Here is an 18,145-nt window from a genome sequence, read left to right on the forward strand (position 1 = left end):
CCCCATAACTGTACATACGGTTTATGTAAAATGATTACTGTACCCCATAACTGTACGTACGGTTTATGTATATGTCTAGTGATTGTTGTACCCCATAACTGTACATACGGTTTATTTAAATGTCTAGTGATTAGTGTTCCCCATAACTGTACGTACGGTTTATGTAAATGTTTAGCGATTAGTGTTCCCCATAACTGTACATATGGTTTATGTAAATGTATAGTGATTAGTGTTCCCCATAACTGTATTACGGTTTATGTATATGTCTAGTGATTGTTGTACCCCATAACTGTACATATGGTCTATGTAAATGTCTAGTGATTAGTGTTCCCCATAACTGTACGTATGGTTTATGTAAATGTCTAGTGATTAGTGTTCCCCATAACTGTACGTACGGTTTATGTAAATGTTTAGCGATTAGTGTTCCATATAACTTTACGTACGGTTTATGTAAATGTCTAGTGATTAGTGTTCCCCATAACTGTACGTATGGTTTATGTAAATGTCTAGTGATTAGTGTTCCCCATAACTGTACGTACGGTTTATGTAAATGTTTAGCGATTAGTGTTCCCCATAACTGTACGTACGGTTTATGTTAATGTCTAATTATTACTGTGCCCCATAACTGTATGTACGGTTTATGTAAATGTCTAGTGATTAGTGTTCCCCATAACTGTACGTATGGTTTATATAAATGTCTAGTGATTGTTGTATCCCATAACTGTACGTACGGTTTATGTTAATGTCTAATTATTACTGTGCCCCATAACTGTATGTACGGTTTATATAAATGTATTATTACTGTACCCCATAATGGTACGTACGGTTTATGTAAATGTATAATGATTACTGTACCTCATAACTCTACGTACGGTTTATGTCAATGTTATCCATAACTGTATACTTAATATTACAACGTTGCTTGGTGCTTTATAAATAAACAACAAGAATAGAATAGAAAATACTAGTGAGCGATACATAACACAGCACCCCAGTACACAGTGCCCATAATAGTGCCCGGGAAGCGTTACAGAGCTGGGCCTAACACCAGTAAAGCAGGAGTTGTTATATCCCAGAATACTGGCATATTACCCAGTTCAGGGTCATTCTTTCTTCTGATTCAACATCTCAAAGTGTGAGATTTGTCTGCAATCACTGCTCTCCTTGTGAGATCATATGAATGAGTCGGCGTAGTTATGGGGCAACTGGGGTGTTGCAGGAAAAGTTATATACATAGGGCTAAATTACAAGTGGTGCGTATACGTTCATTTGTGCGCGTATTACATGTTGAAAGTAAATGTGTTCGCTCAAGCACTGTTGAATTTTTAAAGAAGACCTTGTGTAAAATGTTAGGGTTAAAATAACATAAATACATTATAATAAACTGTTACACTCATATAAACACTGTCTGATAAAAAACTAGTCATATAAATATTAATAAAAATTATTTATAAGGGTTAAAAAGTATATGACCAAGTATCGGTGTCTGATTAGTGCACGTGTGTATGTATGTATCCTGAATTTCTGTCAGATAATGCACCAGTCATTGTTGCAATTACAAATGTTTAGGCATTCTCATGTTTATTTCTTTTGTTTGTATTGGTATGACACAAAAAAAAAAGCCAAATCTGACACATTCCACGCAAAACTCCAAAAACGGACTGGACAAAATTATTGGCACCTTCTCAAAATTGTAAGAAATAATTACATTCTAAGTTTGTGATGCTCCTGTAATTTGTAATTAAACTCACCTGTATCAATTAACAGGTGCTGACAATATAGAAATCACACCGGCATTGAAAAATGTACTCAACCTTTCTGTTGTGTGTCTCTGTGTGCTACACTGAGCATGGAGAAGAGAAAGAGCAGCAAATAATTGTCTGAGGATTTGAGAACAAAAATTGTGGAAAAGCATGGACAATCTCAAGGTTACAACTCCATCTCCAGAGATCTTAATGTTCCTGTGTCCACTGTGCGCAACATTGTCAAGAAGTTTACAGCCCATGGCACTGTAGCTAATCTCCCTGCATGTGGACGAAAGATTTATCAAAGATTGCAACGAAGGAACCTTAATCAACTTCCAGACAAGCTGATATTCATGCACAGGGTACAAATATGTCAGCTCGCACTATATGTCGCCATCTGAATGAAAAGGGATGCTATGGTAGGAGACCCAGGAGGACCCCACTGTTGGAGTTTGCCAAACTTACCTGAGGAAGTCAAACTCCTTTTGGGAGAATGTGCTGTGGACAGACAAAACAAAATTACAGCTTTTTGGTAAAGTCCATCTTTCTACTGTTTTCAGAAACATAAATGAGACTTTTAAAGGAAAGAATACAGTCCCTACAGTCAAACATGGTGGAGGTTCACTGATGTTTTGGGGTTGCTTTGCTGCTTCAGGCACTGGATGTCTTGACTGTGTGCATGGCCTTATGAAATCTGAAGACTACCAAAGAATTCTGTGGTGCAATGTAGGTCCCAGTGTCAGAAAGTTGGGTCTCCATCAGAGGTTACTGGTCTTACAGCATGACAATGACCAAAAGCACACATCAAAACGCATCCAGAAATTGTCTAAGACAAAGCGCTGGAGAGTACTGAACTGGCCATCAATTAGTCCAGATCTCAATAGAGCACCTGTGGGGAGATCTCAAAACAGCAATTGGGAAAAGGAAACCTTCTAATCTGAGAGACCTGGAGCAGTTGGTGAAAAAAGAGTGGTCCAAAATTTCAGTAAAGAGGTGTAAGAAACTCATTGATGGTTACAGGAAGTGATTGATTTCAGTTATTTTATTTCCAAGGGGTGTGCTACCAAATATTACATTTAGGGAGCCAATAATTTTGTCCAGTAAATTTCTGGAGTTTTGTGTGGAATGTGTCAGATTTGGCTTTTTCTTCTACACTTGTTTGTGTTACACCAATGCAAACAAAATAAATAAACATGAGAATGCCTAAACATTTGTAATTGCAACAATTTTTAGGACAAAGTGGTGCATTATCTGACAGAAATGCAGGGGTGCCAATATTTTTGGCCATGGCTGTATATTCTATAGATTATTTAGAATTTTTTTAGTACATCCATAATAATTTACATTATGTTTCAATATTTTATATTTAATAAAAACATAATGCGCCTTAAGATAACTCATCTCGGGTTAACGCACATGAAGAATTAGTGTATTCCTTTCGGGCTTATATGTTTGCAAAAAGATTACTTGTGGCTTTAACATTCGAGCAAAAGCACTAAATAGCGCACTACTTGTAATCTACCCATGCAGAGGTATAGAGAGCAATAGGGAGACCCATACAGAGAGTTTGTATCATGGCTGCCATGTTTTGTTTCACTTGCAAGACAGGTAACTAAAGCGTACATTTGTATTAATTAAATAAACAGACACTGACACCCCCTTGTTCCTGCTCTCCTCCCCCAGACCCCTGATGTCTGCTCTCCTCCCCCAGACCCCTGATGTCTGCTCTCCTCCCTCAGACCCCTGATGTCTGCTCTATTCCCTCAGACCCCTAATGACTGCTCTCCTCCCTCAGACCCCTAATGACTGCTCTCCTCCCCCAGACCCCTAATGACTGCTCTACTCCCCCAGACCCCTAATGACTGCTCTCCTCCCTCAGACCCCTAATGACTGCTCTCCTCCCTCAGACCCCTAATGACTGCTCTCCTCCCTCAGACCCCTAATGACTGCTCTCCTCCCTCAGACCCCTAATGACTGCTCTCCTCCCTCAGACCCCAAATGACTGATCTCCTCCCTCAGACCCCTAATGACTGATCTCCTCCCTCAGACCCCTAATGACTGCTCTCCTCCCTCAGACCCCTAATGACTGCTCTCCTCCCTCAGACCCCTAATGACTGCTCTCCTCCCCCAGACCCCTAATGACTGCTCTCCTCCCCCAGACCCCTAATGACTGCTCTCCTCCCCCAGACCCCTAATGACTGCTCTCTTCCCTCAGACCCCTAATGACTGCTCTCCTCCCCCAGACCCCTAATGACTGCTCTCCTCCCTCAGACCCCTAATGACTGATCTCCTCCCTCAGACCCCTAATGGCTGCTCTCCTCCCTCAAACCCATAATGGCTGCTCTCCTCCCCCAGACCCCTAATGACTGCTCTCTTCCCTCAGACCCCTAATGACTGCTCTCCTCCCCCAGACCCCTAATGACTGCTCTCCTCCCCCAGACCCCTAATGACTGCTCTCTTCCCTCAGACCCCTAATGACTGCTCTCCTCCCCCAGACCCCTAATGACTGCTCTCCTCCCCCAGACCCCTAATGACTGCTCTCCTCCCCCAGACCCCTAATGACTGCTCTCCTCCCCCAGACCCCTAATGACTGCTCTCCTCCCCCAGACCCCTAATGACTGCTCTCCTCCCCCAGACCCCTAATGACTGCTCTCCTCCCCCAGACCCCTAATGACTGCTCTCCTCCCCCAGACCCCTAATGACTGCTCTCCTCCCTCAGACCCCTAATGACTGCTCTCCTCCCTCAGACCCCTAATGACTGCTCTCTTTCCTCAAACCCCTAATGAGTGCTCTCCTCCCCCAGACCCCTAATGACTGCTCTCCTCCCCCAGACCCCTAATGACTGCTCTCCTCCCCCAGACCCCTAATGACTGCTCTCCTCCCTCAGACCCCTAATGACTGCTCTCCTCCCTCAGACCCCTAATGACTGCTCTCTTTCCTCAAACCCCTAATGACTGCTCTCCTCCCCCAGACCCCTAATGACTGCTCTCCTCCCTCAGACCCCTAATGACTGCTCTCTTCCCTCAGACCCCTAATGACTGCTCTCCTCCCCCAGACCCCTAATGACTGCTCTCCTCCCCCAGACCCCTAATGACTGCTCTCTTCCCTCAGACCCCTAATGACTGCTCTCCTCCCCCAGACCCCTAATGACTGCTCTCCTCCCCCAGACCCCTAATGACTGCTCTCCTCCCCCAGACCCCTAATGACTGCTCTCCTCCCCCAGACCCCTAATGACTGCTCTCCTCCCCCAGACCCCTAATGACTGCTCTCCTCCCCCAGACCCCTAATGACTGCTCTCCTCCCCCAGACCCCTAATGACTGCTCTCCTCCCTCAGACCCCTAATGACTGCTCTCCTCCCTCAGACCCCTAATGACTGCTCTCTTTCCTCAAACCCCTAATGAGTGCTCTCCTCCCCCAGACCCATAATGACTGCTCTCCTCCCCCAGACCCCTAATGACTGCTCTCCTCCCCCAGACCCCTAATGACTGCTCTCCTCCCCCAGACCCCTAATGACTGCTCTCCTCCCTCAGACCCCTAATGACTGCTCTCCTCCCTCAGACCCCTAATGACTGCTCTCTTTCCTCAAACCCCTAATGAGTGCTCTCCTCCCCCAGACCCCTAATGATTGCTCTCTTTCCTCAAACCCCTAATGAGTGCTCTCCTCCCCCAGACCCATAATGACTGTTCTCCTCCCCCAGACCCCTAATGACTGCTCTCCTCCCCCAGACCCCTAATGACTGCTCTCCTCCCCCAGACCCCTAATGACTGCTCTCCTCCCCCAGACCCCTAATGACTGCTCTCCTCCCCCAGACCCCTAATGACTGCTCTCCTCCCCCAGACCCCTAATGACTGCTCTCCTCCCCCAGACCCCTAATGACTGCTCTCCTCCCCCAGACCCCTAATGACTGCTCTCCTCCCCCAGACCCCTAATGACTGCTCTCCTCCCCCAGAACCCTAATGACTGCTCTCCTCCCCCAGACCTCTAATGACTGCTCTCTTTCCTCAAACACCTAATGACTGCTCTCTTTCCTCAAACACCTAATGACTGCTCTCCTCCCTCAAACCCCTAATGACTGCTCTCCTCCCCCAGACCCCTAATGACTGCTCTCTTTCCTCAAACACCTAATGACTGCTCTCTTTCCTCAAACACCTAATGACTGCTCTCTTTCCTCAAACACCTAATGACTGCTCTCTTCCCTCAGACCCCTAATGACTGCTCTCCTCCCCCAGACCCCTAATGACTGCTCTCCTCCCCCAGACCCCTAATGACTGCTCTCCTCCCCCAGACCCCTAATGACTGCTCTCCTCCCCCAGACCCCTAATGACTGCTCTCCTCCCCCAGACCCCTAATGACTGCTCTCCTCCCTCAGACCCCTAATGACTGCTCTCTTCCCTCAGACCCCTAATGACTGCTCTCCTCCCCCAGACCCCTAATGACTGCTCTCTTTCCTCAAACCCCTAATGACTGCTCTCTTTCCTCAAACCCCTAATGACTGCTCTCTTTCCTCAAACACCTAATGACTGCTCTCCTCCCCCAGACCCCTAATGACTGCTCTCCTCCCACAGACCTTCAATGACTGCTCTGCTTTTCCCAATGATGGCTCTTCTCCCCCTAACCTCCAATAACTGTTCTGCTCCTCCTGACCCCCAATTGACTGCTCTGCTCCCCTTGACCCCCCATTGACTGTTCTCTTTCCCAGACCCCCATCCACTGCCCACTATCAATTACTGATCTCTTTCCCCCTGACCCCCATAGACTGCTCTCCTCCCCCAGACCCCCAATGGCTGCTCTGCTCCCCCCTAACCTCCAATGATAGCTCTCTTTCCCAGACCCCAGTGACTGTTCTAAAGCCCCACAACCCTGATGACTGATCTCATCCCTTAGACCACTGTGACTGCCCTGCTTCCCCAGATTCCCAATGACTGTTCACCTCCCCCAGATATACACATGCATGTGCACACACACACACAGAAACATACACATGCTGCAAACACATATGCACCCCCCCACACACACACACACACACTGCAAGACTATTCCTGTGCAGGTTTACATTGGCCTCTGAGGGAGTTAGGTTACCATGACCCGGTGGGGGGGTGGGACAGCTGTAGCTATAACAGAAACATCCCTACCCTCACTGATCCTCTCATTATCCCCAGCAGTATGGGGGGGGGGGGGGTCTGAGGTCTACAGCAATAAGAGGGTTAAAAGGATGCCATAGCTGAAGAGACAGATTACTGAAAAAGTACACACATAATAACCCTATTTAAAGATAGAGAAAAAAAGAAATGCTCTTTTGACTCGTAACAATGAGTTAAATAAAATGACAGCTTAAATAATAGTGTATAATATATAGGTGTGCCAGAAAAGAAGCGTTATACCCTTATGTAGAACAGCTCTAATTGGGATCAGACCCCTCTGAGGAAGCGTAAAGTGAAACGCGTCAGGGGCACCTGTTCTATTTTTAACTTGCACTCTGTTGATTTAGACTAAAAAACTTCTCGTTTAACGTTAACAAACTTTAAGACTTAATAGTTAACTGTTGCTACTGCTACTCTACCCCAATACAGGGGATACCGGGCACTCATCCCAATTAGAGCTTTATGGTATAATCTCACTCCTCCTCAGCCCACGGCACTAATTTCCATTACTTTTCTGCATTTATAAAGTATCAAGCAACATTGCAACTTGCTCATAAATAAGTAACCAGTCTCTCTCAACAGAGTTGTGTTTTTAAAACTTCTTTTCTGGCACACCTATATAATATATTATACACTATTATTTAAGCTGTCATTTAACTCTTTATTAAAGTTACATTTTAACCTTTAGTTCATTATTATGTGTCAAAAGAGCATTTCTTTTTTACCTATCTTTTAATAGGGTTATTGTGTGTACAATTTCTACTTATGTTCAGAGCACACCTCAGACTGCTTACCTCTAAATAAATCTAACAAGGTCAGCCTGAAGATAATACTTCTCCTTTCAGGACCTCTTTTTCTTTCATTTATAAGATTACTGAGAAATAATACATTGGCACATATCTTAGGCCCCCTCACATTGAAGCACATGTGCCAGACCACCTCTACCCACACATACTGTACAACACGTGGCAACCCTCCTCTGCCCACACAAACTGTAGCACACGTGTCAGCCTACCTCTGCCCACACAGACTGTAGCACACGTGCCAGCCCACCTCTGCCCACACATACTGTACGACGTGTGGCAACCCACCTCTGCCCACACATACTGTAGCACACGTGCCAGCCCACCTCTGCCCACACATATTGTACGATGCATGGCAACCCACCTCTGCCCACACAGACTGTAGCACACGTGCCAGCCCACCTCTACCCACACAGACTGTAGCACACGTGCCAGCCCACCTCTGCACACACAAACTGTGGTACATATTCCAGCCTACCCCTCACACACATACAGTGTACACATGCCAGTCTAGCCCCCCATACACATATACAGTGTACACATGCCAGTCTAGCCCCTCCCCCATACACACATACAGTGTACACATGCCAGTCTATCCCCCCATACACACATACAGTGTACACATGCCAGTCTAGCCCCTCCCCCATACACACATACAGTGTACACATGCCAGTCTAGCCCCTGCCCCTCCCCCATACACACATATAGTGTGCACATGCCAGTCTAGCCCCTCCCCCATACACACATACAGTGTACACATGCCAGTCTAGCCCCTCCCCCATACACACAGTGTACACATGCCAGCCTAGCCCCTCCCCCATACACAGTGTACACATGCCAGTCTAGCCCCTCCCCCATACACACATACAGTGTACACATGCCAGTCTAGCCCCTCCCCCATACACACATACAGTGTACACATGCCAGTCTAGCCCCTGCCCCTCCCCCATACACATATATAGTGTACACATGCCAGTCTAGCCCCTCCCCCATACACACATACAGTGTACACATGCCAGCCTAGCCCCTCCCCCATACACAGTGTACACATGCCAGTCTAGCCCCTCCCCCATACACACATACAGTGTACACATGCCAGTCTAGCCCCTCCCCCATACACACATACAGTGTACACATGCCAGTCTAGCCCCTCCCCCATACACACAGTGTACACATGCCAGCCTACCCCCTCCCACATACACAGTGTACACATGCCAGTCTAGCCCCTCCCCCATACACACATACAGTGTACACATGCCAGTCTAGCCCCTCCCCCATACACACATACAGTGTACACATGCCAGTCTAGCCCCTCCCCCATACACACATACAGTGTACACATGCCAGTCTAGCCCCTCCCCCATACACACATACAGTGTACACATGCCAGTCTAGCCCCTCCCCCATACACACGTACAGTGTACACATGCCAGTCTAGCCCCTCCCCCATACACACGTATAGTGTACACATGCCAGTCTAGCCCCTCCCCCATACACACATACAGTACAGTGTACACATGCCAGTCTAGCCCCTCCCCCATACACACATACAGTACAGTGTACACATGCCAGTCTAGCCCCTCCCCCATACACACATACAGTACAGTGTACACATGCCAGTCTAGCCCCTCCCCCATACAGTACAGTGTACACATGCCAGTCTAGCCCCTCCCCCATACAGTACAGTGTACACATGCCAGTCTAGCCCCTCCCCCATACACACATACAGTACAGTGTACACATGCCAGTCTAGCCCCTCCCCCATACACACATACAGTACAGTGTACACATGCCAGTCTAGCCCCTCCCCCATACACACATACAGTACAGTGTACACATGCCAGTCTAGCCCCTCCCCCATACACACATACAGTACAGTGTACACATGCCAGTCTAGCCCCTCCCCCATACACACATACAGTGTACACATGCCAGTCTAGCCCCTCCCCCATACACACAGTGTACACATGCCAGTCTAGCCCCCCCCATATACACATACAGTGTACACATGCCAGTCTAGCCCCTCCCCCATACACACAGTGTACACATGCCAGTCTAGCCCCTCCCCCATACACACATACAGTACAGTGTACACATGCCAGTCTAGCCCCCCCCCCCCCCCATACACACATACAGTGTACACATGCCAGTCTAGCCCCTCCCCCATACATACAGTGTACACATGCCAGTCTAGCCCCTCCCCCATACACACATACTGCAGCACATATCCCAGCGTCCCCATTCAAACACCACTAGAGCTGCTAGATGGGAGAGTGATAAAGTGACAAAATATTAACACCCAGCTGATGCCAAATACTGTGCCCACCGCTGGCTGTATAGAGGTTAATTATGTCAGTCTCTGTGCTCACATTACTTCTGCCTTCTGCAGTGCTCTGTACTAATGTAAGTTGTGATGTTCTGCAGCTGTCATTACTAATACTATCTGCAATGCTCTGCAGATCTGCATTCTGACACAAGTTGTGATGCTCTGCCAACCTCAATCATTAATACTATCTGCAATGCCCTGCAGTTCAATGTATTGACAAATGTTGTAATGTTCAGTGCTGTGGTGCTCTGCAGACCTCCTTATTAAGAGCTATAATGCTCTGCAGATGTCAGTACACAAACGTCACAGTGCTCTGCATATCTTAGTATACACAAGTCACAATGCTCTACAGCTATCAGTGTATATACAAGTCACAATGCTCTGCAGCTCTCAGTATACACAAGTCGCAGTGCTCTGCAGCTCGCAGTATATACAAGTCGCAGTGCTCTGCAGCTCTCAGTATATACAAGTCGCAGTGCTCTGCAGCTCTCAGTATATACAAGTCACAGTGCTCTGCAGCTCTCAGTGTACACAAGTCACAGTGCTCTGCAGCTCTCAGTGTACACAAGTCACAGTGCTCTGCAGCTCTCAGTGTACACAAGTCACAGTGCTCTGCAGTTCTCAGTATATACAAGTCACAGTGCTCTGCAGCTCTCAGTGTACACAAGTCACAGTGCTCTGCAGCTCTCAGTATACACAAGTCACAGTGCTCTGCAGCTCTCAGTATTACACAAGTCACAGTGCTCTGCTGCTCTCAGTATATACAAGTCACAGTGCTCTGCAGCTCTCAGTATACACAAGTCACAGTGCTCTGCAGCTCTCAGTATACACAAGTCACAGTGCTCTGCAGCTCTCAGTATATACAAGTCACAGTGCTCTGCAGCTCTCAGTATTACACAAGTCACAGTGCTCTGCAGCTCTCAGTATATACAAGTCACAGTGCTCTGCAGCTCTCAGTATATACAAGTCACAGTGCTCTGCAGCTCTCAGTATACACAAGTCACAGTGCTCTGCAGCTCTCAGTATACACAAGTCACAGTGCTCTGCAGCTCTCAGTATACACAAGTCACAGTGCTCTGCAGCTCTCAGTGTACACAAGTCACAGTGCTCTGCAGCTCTCAGTGTACACAAGTCACAGTGCTCTGCAGCTCTCAGTGTACACAAGTCACAGTGCTCTGCAGCTCTCAGTGTACACAAGTCACAGTGCTCTGCAGCTCTCAGTATACACAAGTCACAGTGCTCTGCAGCTCTCAGTATTACACAAGTCACAGTGCTCTGCAGCTATCAGTATATACAAGTCACAGTGCTCTGCTGCTCTCAGTATTACACAAGTCACAGTGCTCTGCAGCTCTCAGTATACACAAGTCACAGTGCTCTGCAGCTCTCAGTATACACAAGTCACAGTGCTCTGAAGGTATCAGTATATACAAGTCACAGTGCTCTGCAGCTCTCAGTATTACACAAGTCACAGTGCTCTGAAGGTATCAGTATATACAAGTCGCAGTGCTCTGCAGCTCTCAGTATACACAAGTCACAGTGCTCTGCAGCTCTCAGTATTACACAAGTCACAGTGCTCTGAAGGTATCAGTATATACAAGTCGCAGTGCTCTGCAGCTCTCAGTATACACAAGTCACAGTGCTCTGCAGCTCTCAGTATTACACAAGTCACAGTGCTCTGAAGGTATCAGTATATACAAGTCACAGTGCTCTGCAGCTCTCAGTATTACACAAGTCACAGTGCTCTGAAGGTATCAGTATATACAAGTCGCAGTGCTCTGCAGCTCTCAGTATACACAAGTCACAGTGCTCTGCAGCTCTCAGTATTACACAAGTCACAGTGCTCTGAAGGTATCAGTATATACAAGTCACAGTGCTCTGCAGCTCTCAGTATACACAAGTCACAGTGCTCTGCAGCTCTCAGTATACACAAGTCACAGTGCTCTGCTGCTCTCAGTATACACAAGTCACAGTGCTCTGCTGCTCTCAGTATACACAAGTCACAGTGCTCTGCAGCTCTCAGTATACACAAGTCACAGTGCTCTGCTGCTCTCAGTATACACAAGTCACAGTGCTCTGCAGCTCTCAGTATTACACAAGTCACAGTGCTCTGCAGCTCTCAGTATTACACAAGTCACAGTGCTCTGCAGCTCTCAGTATTACACAAGTCACAGTGCTCTGCAGCTCTCAGTATACACAAGTCACAGTGCTCTGCAGCTCTCAGTATTACACAAGTCACAGTGCTCTGCAGCTCTCAGTATATACAAGTCACAGTGCTCTGCAGCTCTCAGTACACACAAGTCACAGTGCTCTGCAGCTCTCAGTGTACACAAGTCACAGTGCTCTGCAGCTCTCAGTATTACACAAGTCACAGTGCTCTGCAGCTCTCAGTATACACAAGTCACAGTGCTCTGCTGCTCTCAGTATACACAAGTCACAGTGCTCTGCAGCTCTCAGTATTACACAAGTCACAGTGCTCTGCAGCTCTCAGTATTACACAAGTCACAGTGCTCTGCAGCTCTCAGTATACACAAGTCACAGTGCTCTGCAGCTCTCAGTATTACACAAGTCACAGTGCTCTGCAGCTCTCAGTATTACACAAGTCACAGTGCTCTGCAGCTCTCAGTATATACAAGTCACAGTGCTCTGCAGCTCTCAGTACACACAAGTCACAGTGCTCTGCAGCTCTCAGTGTACACAAGTCACAGTGCTCTGCAGCTCTCAGTATTACACAAGTCACAGTGCTCTGCAGCTCTCAGTATTACACAAGTCACAGTGCTCTGCAGCTCTCAGTATTACACAAGTCACAGTGCTCTGCAGCTATCAGTATACACAAGTCACAGTGCTCTGCAGCTCTCAGTATACACAAGTCACAGTGCTCTGCAGCTATCAGTATACACAAGTCACAGTGCTCTGCAGCTCTCAGTATTACACAAGTCACAGTGCTCTGCAGCTCTCAGTATATACAAGTCACAGTGCTCTGCAGCTCTCAGTACACACAAGTCACAGTGCTCTGCAGCTCTCAGTGTACACAAGTCACAGTGCTCTGCAGCTCTCAGTATACACAAGTCACAGTGCTCTGCAGCTCTCAGTATTACACAAGTCACAGTGCTCTGCAGCTTTCCGTATACAAAGTCGCAATGCTCTGCACCTCTCAGTAGAATCATTAGCAACAACAATCTGCACCACTCATTTCACAATGCTCTGCAACTTTAAAAACAGACATCAGCTGCAATGCTCTGCACCACTCAATAGAGAAAAAAGTTACAATGTTCTGCAGATCTGCAGCATACCCTTGGCAATAACCTGTAGTAGAGACGACTGTGCCGTTGCTATACAGCTATGATAAGACCCCAGTTGCAATGCTCTGCAGGCTATTGAGATCTCCCCCTCACCTCCAGCACCATCTCAGTCAGGTGGCTCTGCCGTTGCGCGGTGCGGTCTCCTGGTTCCGCACTCTGCCTCAGCAGCACACAGAACACATCATAGCGTTTCATGAGCTGCCTGTAGTTCTTGTCACTCAGCTCCAGTACCCGGTCTTTGCCATCATATGTGGGGAAATGCAGGCCCTCCTCAGCCCCACACAGGGCCACAAGGGCCCCCAGCACCAGAAGACCACCACACAACATGTTCCCAGACTGAGTGGCAGGACCAGGGCTGGGGGCTTACATAGCTCTGTCCTGGGGAGGGGGATCAGAGCTCTCTCCCACACACCCCCTCTGCCAATTATAGGACACAGTTGTTACCAGCTATAAATAGCACCTGCTGTGCATGTCACATAATGAGAAGGGGGGACGAGAGGGGCAGAGAGATGGTCATATATGCTTGTCAGGGAAGCTGACACTCTACTGCCCATAAACATGAGGCACAGTGAGACACCCATCACTGGTATATTCAATCACATGTATAGCCCACTTAACCCCATAAAGCTAACTAACCTTTATTTACCATCTGTAAACTGCACTAGTTATCCAACTGCCCCACTTACACTCACTTTACCTCATTAGTGATCCAATTGCCCCACTTACACTCACTTTACCTCACTAGTTATCCAACTGCCACCACTTACACTCACTTTACCACACTATTAATCCAATTGCCCCTGCCACTTACACTCACTTTACCTCATTAGTAATCCAACTGCCACCACTTACACTCACTTTACCTCACTAGTTATCCAACTGCCACCACTTACACTCACTTTACCACACTATTAATCCAATTGCCCCTGCCACTTACACTCACTTTACCCCATTAGTTATCCAACTGCCCCCTTACACTCACTTTACCCCACTAGTTATTTAACTGCATCCCCTTACACTCACTTTTTCTTACTAGTTATCCAACTGCCACCACTTACACTCACTTTACCACACTATTAATCCAATTGCCCCTGCCACTTACACTCACTTTACCCCATTAGTTATCCAACTGCCCCCTTACACTCACATTACCTAACTAGTTATCCAACTTCCCCAACTTACACTCACTTGACCGCACTAGTTATCCAACTACCCCCACTTGCACTCACTTTACCTCACAAGTTCCCCTCCAACTGTCCTCATTTACATTCAATTTAAAATGACAAGTTATCCAACTGCCCCCCCTTACACTCACTTTACCTCACAAGTTCTCCTCCAACTGTCCTCATTTACATTAAATTTACCTCACCAGTTATCCAACTGCCCCCACTTACACTAACTTTACCTTATTAGTTATCCAACTGCCCCCACTTACACTTACTTTACCTCATTAGTTATCCAACTGCACCCACTTACACTCACTTTACCTCACTAGTTATCCAACTGCCCCTGCCACTTACACTCACTTTACCGCTTTAGTTAAACAGCCCCCTACTTACACATACTTTATCTTATTAGTTAACTGTCCCCACTTACACCTACTTTACCTCACTAGTTATCCAACTGCCCCTATTTACACTTCACTCCACTGGTTCTTCAACTGCCCCCCACCACAACTTACACTAATTTGACCTCACTAGTTATCCAACTACCCCCACTTACACTCAATTTATCCCACAAGTCATCCAACTGCCCCCACCTACACTCACTTTACCTCACTAGTTATCCAACTGCCCCCCATTTACCCTCCCTTTACCTCACTAGTTATCCAACTGCCCCCCAACTTACACTCACTTTACCTCATTAGTTTACTGCCCCCACTTACACTTTAACTCAATAGGGCCCGATGGTCAAAACATTGAATATTCTAAAAAAGGAGAGTGTCCGAGCAATGCCGGTGAGCAGCAATGTCTCTCCCATTGAAGTCAATGGAAGCATTATGTCACGCCCACAGCGCCGCTCGTCTGCATTATACTGCGGAGTGGGGTGTCCTATTTGAAGTGTACTTACACAGCGCAGACAGTGCACTAACTGAAGTTAGGTGTAGGCACACTTCAAATATTTCCGTGGGGACCAAACTTTATTTACACCTTCACAAACTAGCTCAGGTGATGTTGTCTCAGCAGCTGATAACTGGCGAGACAAACATGGCCGCTACCCTCCGCACGTCTCGCTAACTCCCCCTAAACACCTATTTCTACGTCACACCTAAGTTACCCTCCACCTCACTACCTCCCACAGACCGCCTACTGCACAGCTAACCTACACTCACCCTGCTCCACCTTATTACCTCCCACAAACTACCTACGGCACAGCTAACCTACACTCCCCCTGCTCTACCTCGCTGCCTCATACAGACCGCCTATGTCGGAACTAACCTAAACTATACTATAAGTAATAAACCTGCTTATCAAAACTATGAACTATGTCACTAAAGTTAAAATAATGTTTCACAGAGATGCGCTGAAACGCCGGCAGCTGCCCGCCAGAGGACTGGGATAACCTCCTCGGCCTATCTAGGCTCCTGGAACTCGGTGCCGGACCAGAATTGAGCCATAGTCTGCCGGAGGCCTATCTGGGTTACTGGAATTCACTAGTCATCCAACTGCCCTCCCCCCCCCCCACTTATACTCACTTTACCTAACTAGTTATCCAACTGTCGCCCACTTACATTCACTTTACACCATAAGTTATCCAACTCACCCCATTTACACTAGGAGTAAACCCAATTTTCTATTCGTAGCCCCTGACAAGTAAAGCCAGTTCTTATACCTAACCCGTGACTAGTAAACCCAGCACCTATCCTTAACCCCTGACCTGTAAACCCAGCCCTATTCTTAATCTCCTCTACCTGAACTTGAATCCTTATCTCTAGCCCCTAACATATAAATCCAGCCCTTTCCCTAACCTCCAGCCCAAACTATGACCTAAATACTTAACCATCTATCTCAGCATCTATCACTAAACCCTAAATATGAACCCAAAACTTGTAAACCCAGCTCCTCTCCCTAACCCCCCAACTTGTAAAACCAGCTTCTATCCATAACCCCCCAACCTGTAAACACAGTGTTAGTGCCACAGAGTACCCATGTCCTGGTTGTTGCCCCTGTGCCTGAAGTTGATCCCTGGACCCTTCGATCTCAGGCTTGTTGGCTTTTCTACTGAGCAACCAGAGGATTCAGGTTCTATATAGAACTGCTTTTTCTACTTCCTGTTCTTTATGGCTCTATTTGCCTGCCAGCTGCAGCTAGTTACTCAATCAACACGCAGCTTCCTGTGTTTGCCTGTGTAGAGGATCTTCTTTGGCTGAATGTTGTTGCTGACTTCGCTTGTTTTTGACCTTGCCTTTGGATCACAATTCTGCCTGCCTTTGTCTGGAAGTATTTTGACCTTTGCCTGGACTCTATTACTCTTTGCCTACCGACTCTGTGCTGTCTTTTTGTGCCCGCTCGTTGCCTGCATATCAACTCTTGCTTCTGTTTGCTCCCACTACTATTTTGGTTACGCCCTGGGTTTTATCCTCTGTGTTGGGACTGTGTTCTTAAAGTCACTTCCCAACCTTAGGGTCCCTAAACCCTGACCTGTAAACCCAGCACCTATCCCTAACTTCTGACCTAAAAAAACACAGCCCTGACCTGTAAACCCAACACCTATTCCTTAACCACAATCTCCAAACTCAAATCCAATCTTCTTAACCCATAACCTATAAACCCAGTAGTAATACTCCTGGAGCTGATATCAAACAAAACTAGCAAAAGCTCACAGTAAATAATGACGACTTCTTATGGCAAGTGCTAGGGTGTTTCTGATATCAGTTGCGGTATCTCTGGTACTTATATGTCATGGGCACCTCTGTTATAGCCTTTTAACCATAACCACTGCTGTCATGATGTATCCCAACAAAAGTAACCCTAATTCTTGACTTCCTTTATCTTCACCATAGATTAACCTGACATGCTATCCCAATGAAGCCCACCGCTATTGACCATAACCCTTGACCTCAACCACCAAAAATGAACCTGACAAATATCCTGATGAAGCCTCCTGTAATTAACATAAAAAAGAACCTTGTTACACTGAAAGAACCCCAAATGGCTGTCCCAAATCTCCGTCTCAATTTATCATGACATCCTCAACATAAGTAGCCCTAATTGCTTACTTGATCCCATAAGCTATTATTCAGATTTCAGTCCCTTATTGGAAAACCCCATAATTCTAAACAAACTGACATAGGTAGACCCCACTTAACTGCCTTGATCTGTTTATTCAATGACAATTTTTGATGTACGACTGTCAAAACTGAGCCCGCCCACCCACAGTGACATACAAACAATGCGACTAATTTCCCTACTGACATTTAGCTTGCTCATTCACAGTCCTGATTTGTTAACTTGAATAACCAATCAGTATTGCTAAATGTTATATCTAATGGAGGAAAGAATCTGTGGGAGACTCAGAGTAGAGGGGATCAGTAGAAGAGGGCAGGTAAGGTTAGATTAATTGGTCAATTCAACATCTTGGCCCAGATTACAAGTGGCACGCTAATGATGATAAAGTGGGACGCGATAAGCAGCATGACCGGACCACGCTAACATTACTGAGCTACTTGATGGTAAATCACATGCACGGCCAACATCACTCCAGCTCACACCATTACTTTCAATGGATATTGAAACTACTCTAAATACTGCTGATATTACAAGCTATATACACTTTTCATTAAAAAATATAATTTTAATATTGATAAAAAGATTTTTAAAGGGATATGG

The 18,145-nt window shown here is 46.6% G+C and overlaps 1 protein-coding gene across 1 annotated transcript in view; it reads right to left on the reverse strand.

The window, feature by feature from the left end:
- The window catches only part of LOC128652786 (calsequestrin-2-like), a 164,191-nt gene extending 150,504 nt beyond the window's left edge, over positions 1 to 13,687 (reverse strand). Inside the window, exon 1 of the mRNA XM_053705719.1 lies at positions 13,410 to 13,687. Within this exon, the coding sequence (XP_053561694.1) occupies positions 13,410 to 13,643 (234 nt within the window). The 5' untranslated portion in view covers positions 13,644 to 13,687. The remainder of the gene's footprint in view (positions 1 to 13,409) is intronic.
- Positions 13,688 to 18,145: the final 4,458 nt, after the last annotated feature.

Source organism: Bombina bombina, chromosome 3 (assembly GCF_027579735.1).
Source record: "Bombina bombina isolate aBomBom1 chromosome 3, aBomBom1.pri, whole genome shotgun sequence".
NCBI classification, from domain to species: domain Eukaryota; kingdom Metazoa; phylum Chordata; class Amphibia; order Anura; family Bombinatoridae; genus Bombina; species Bombina bombina.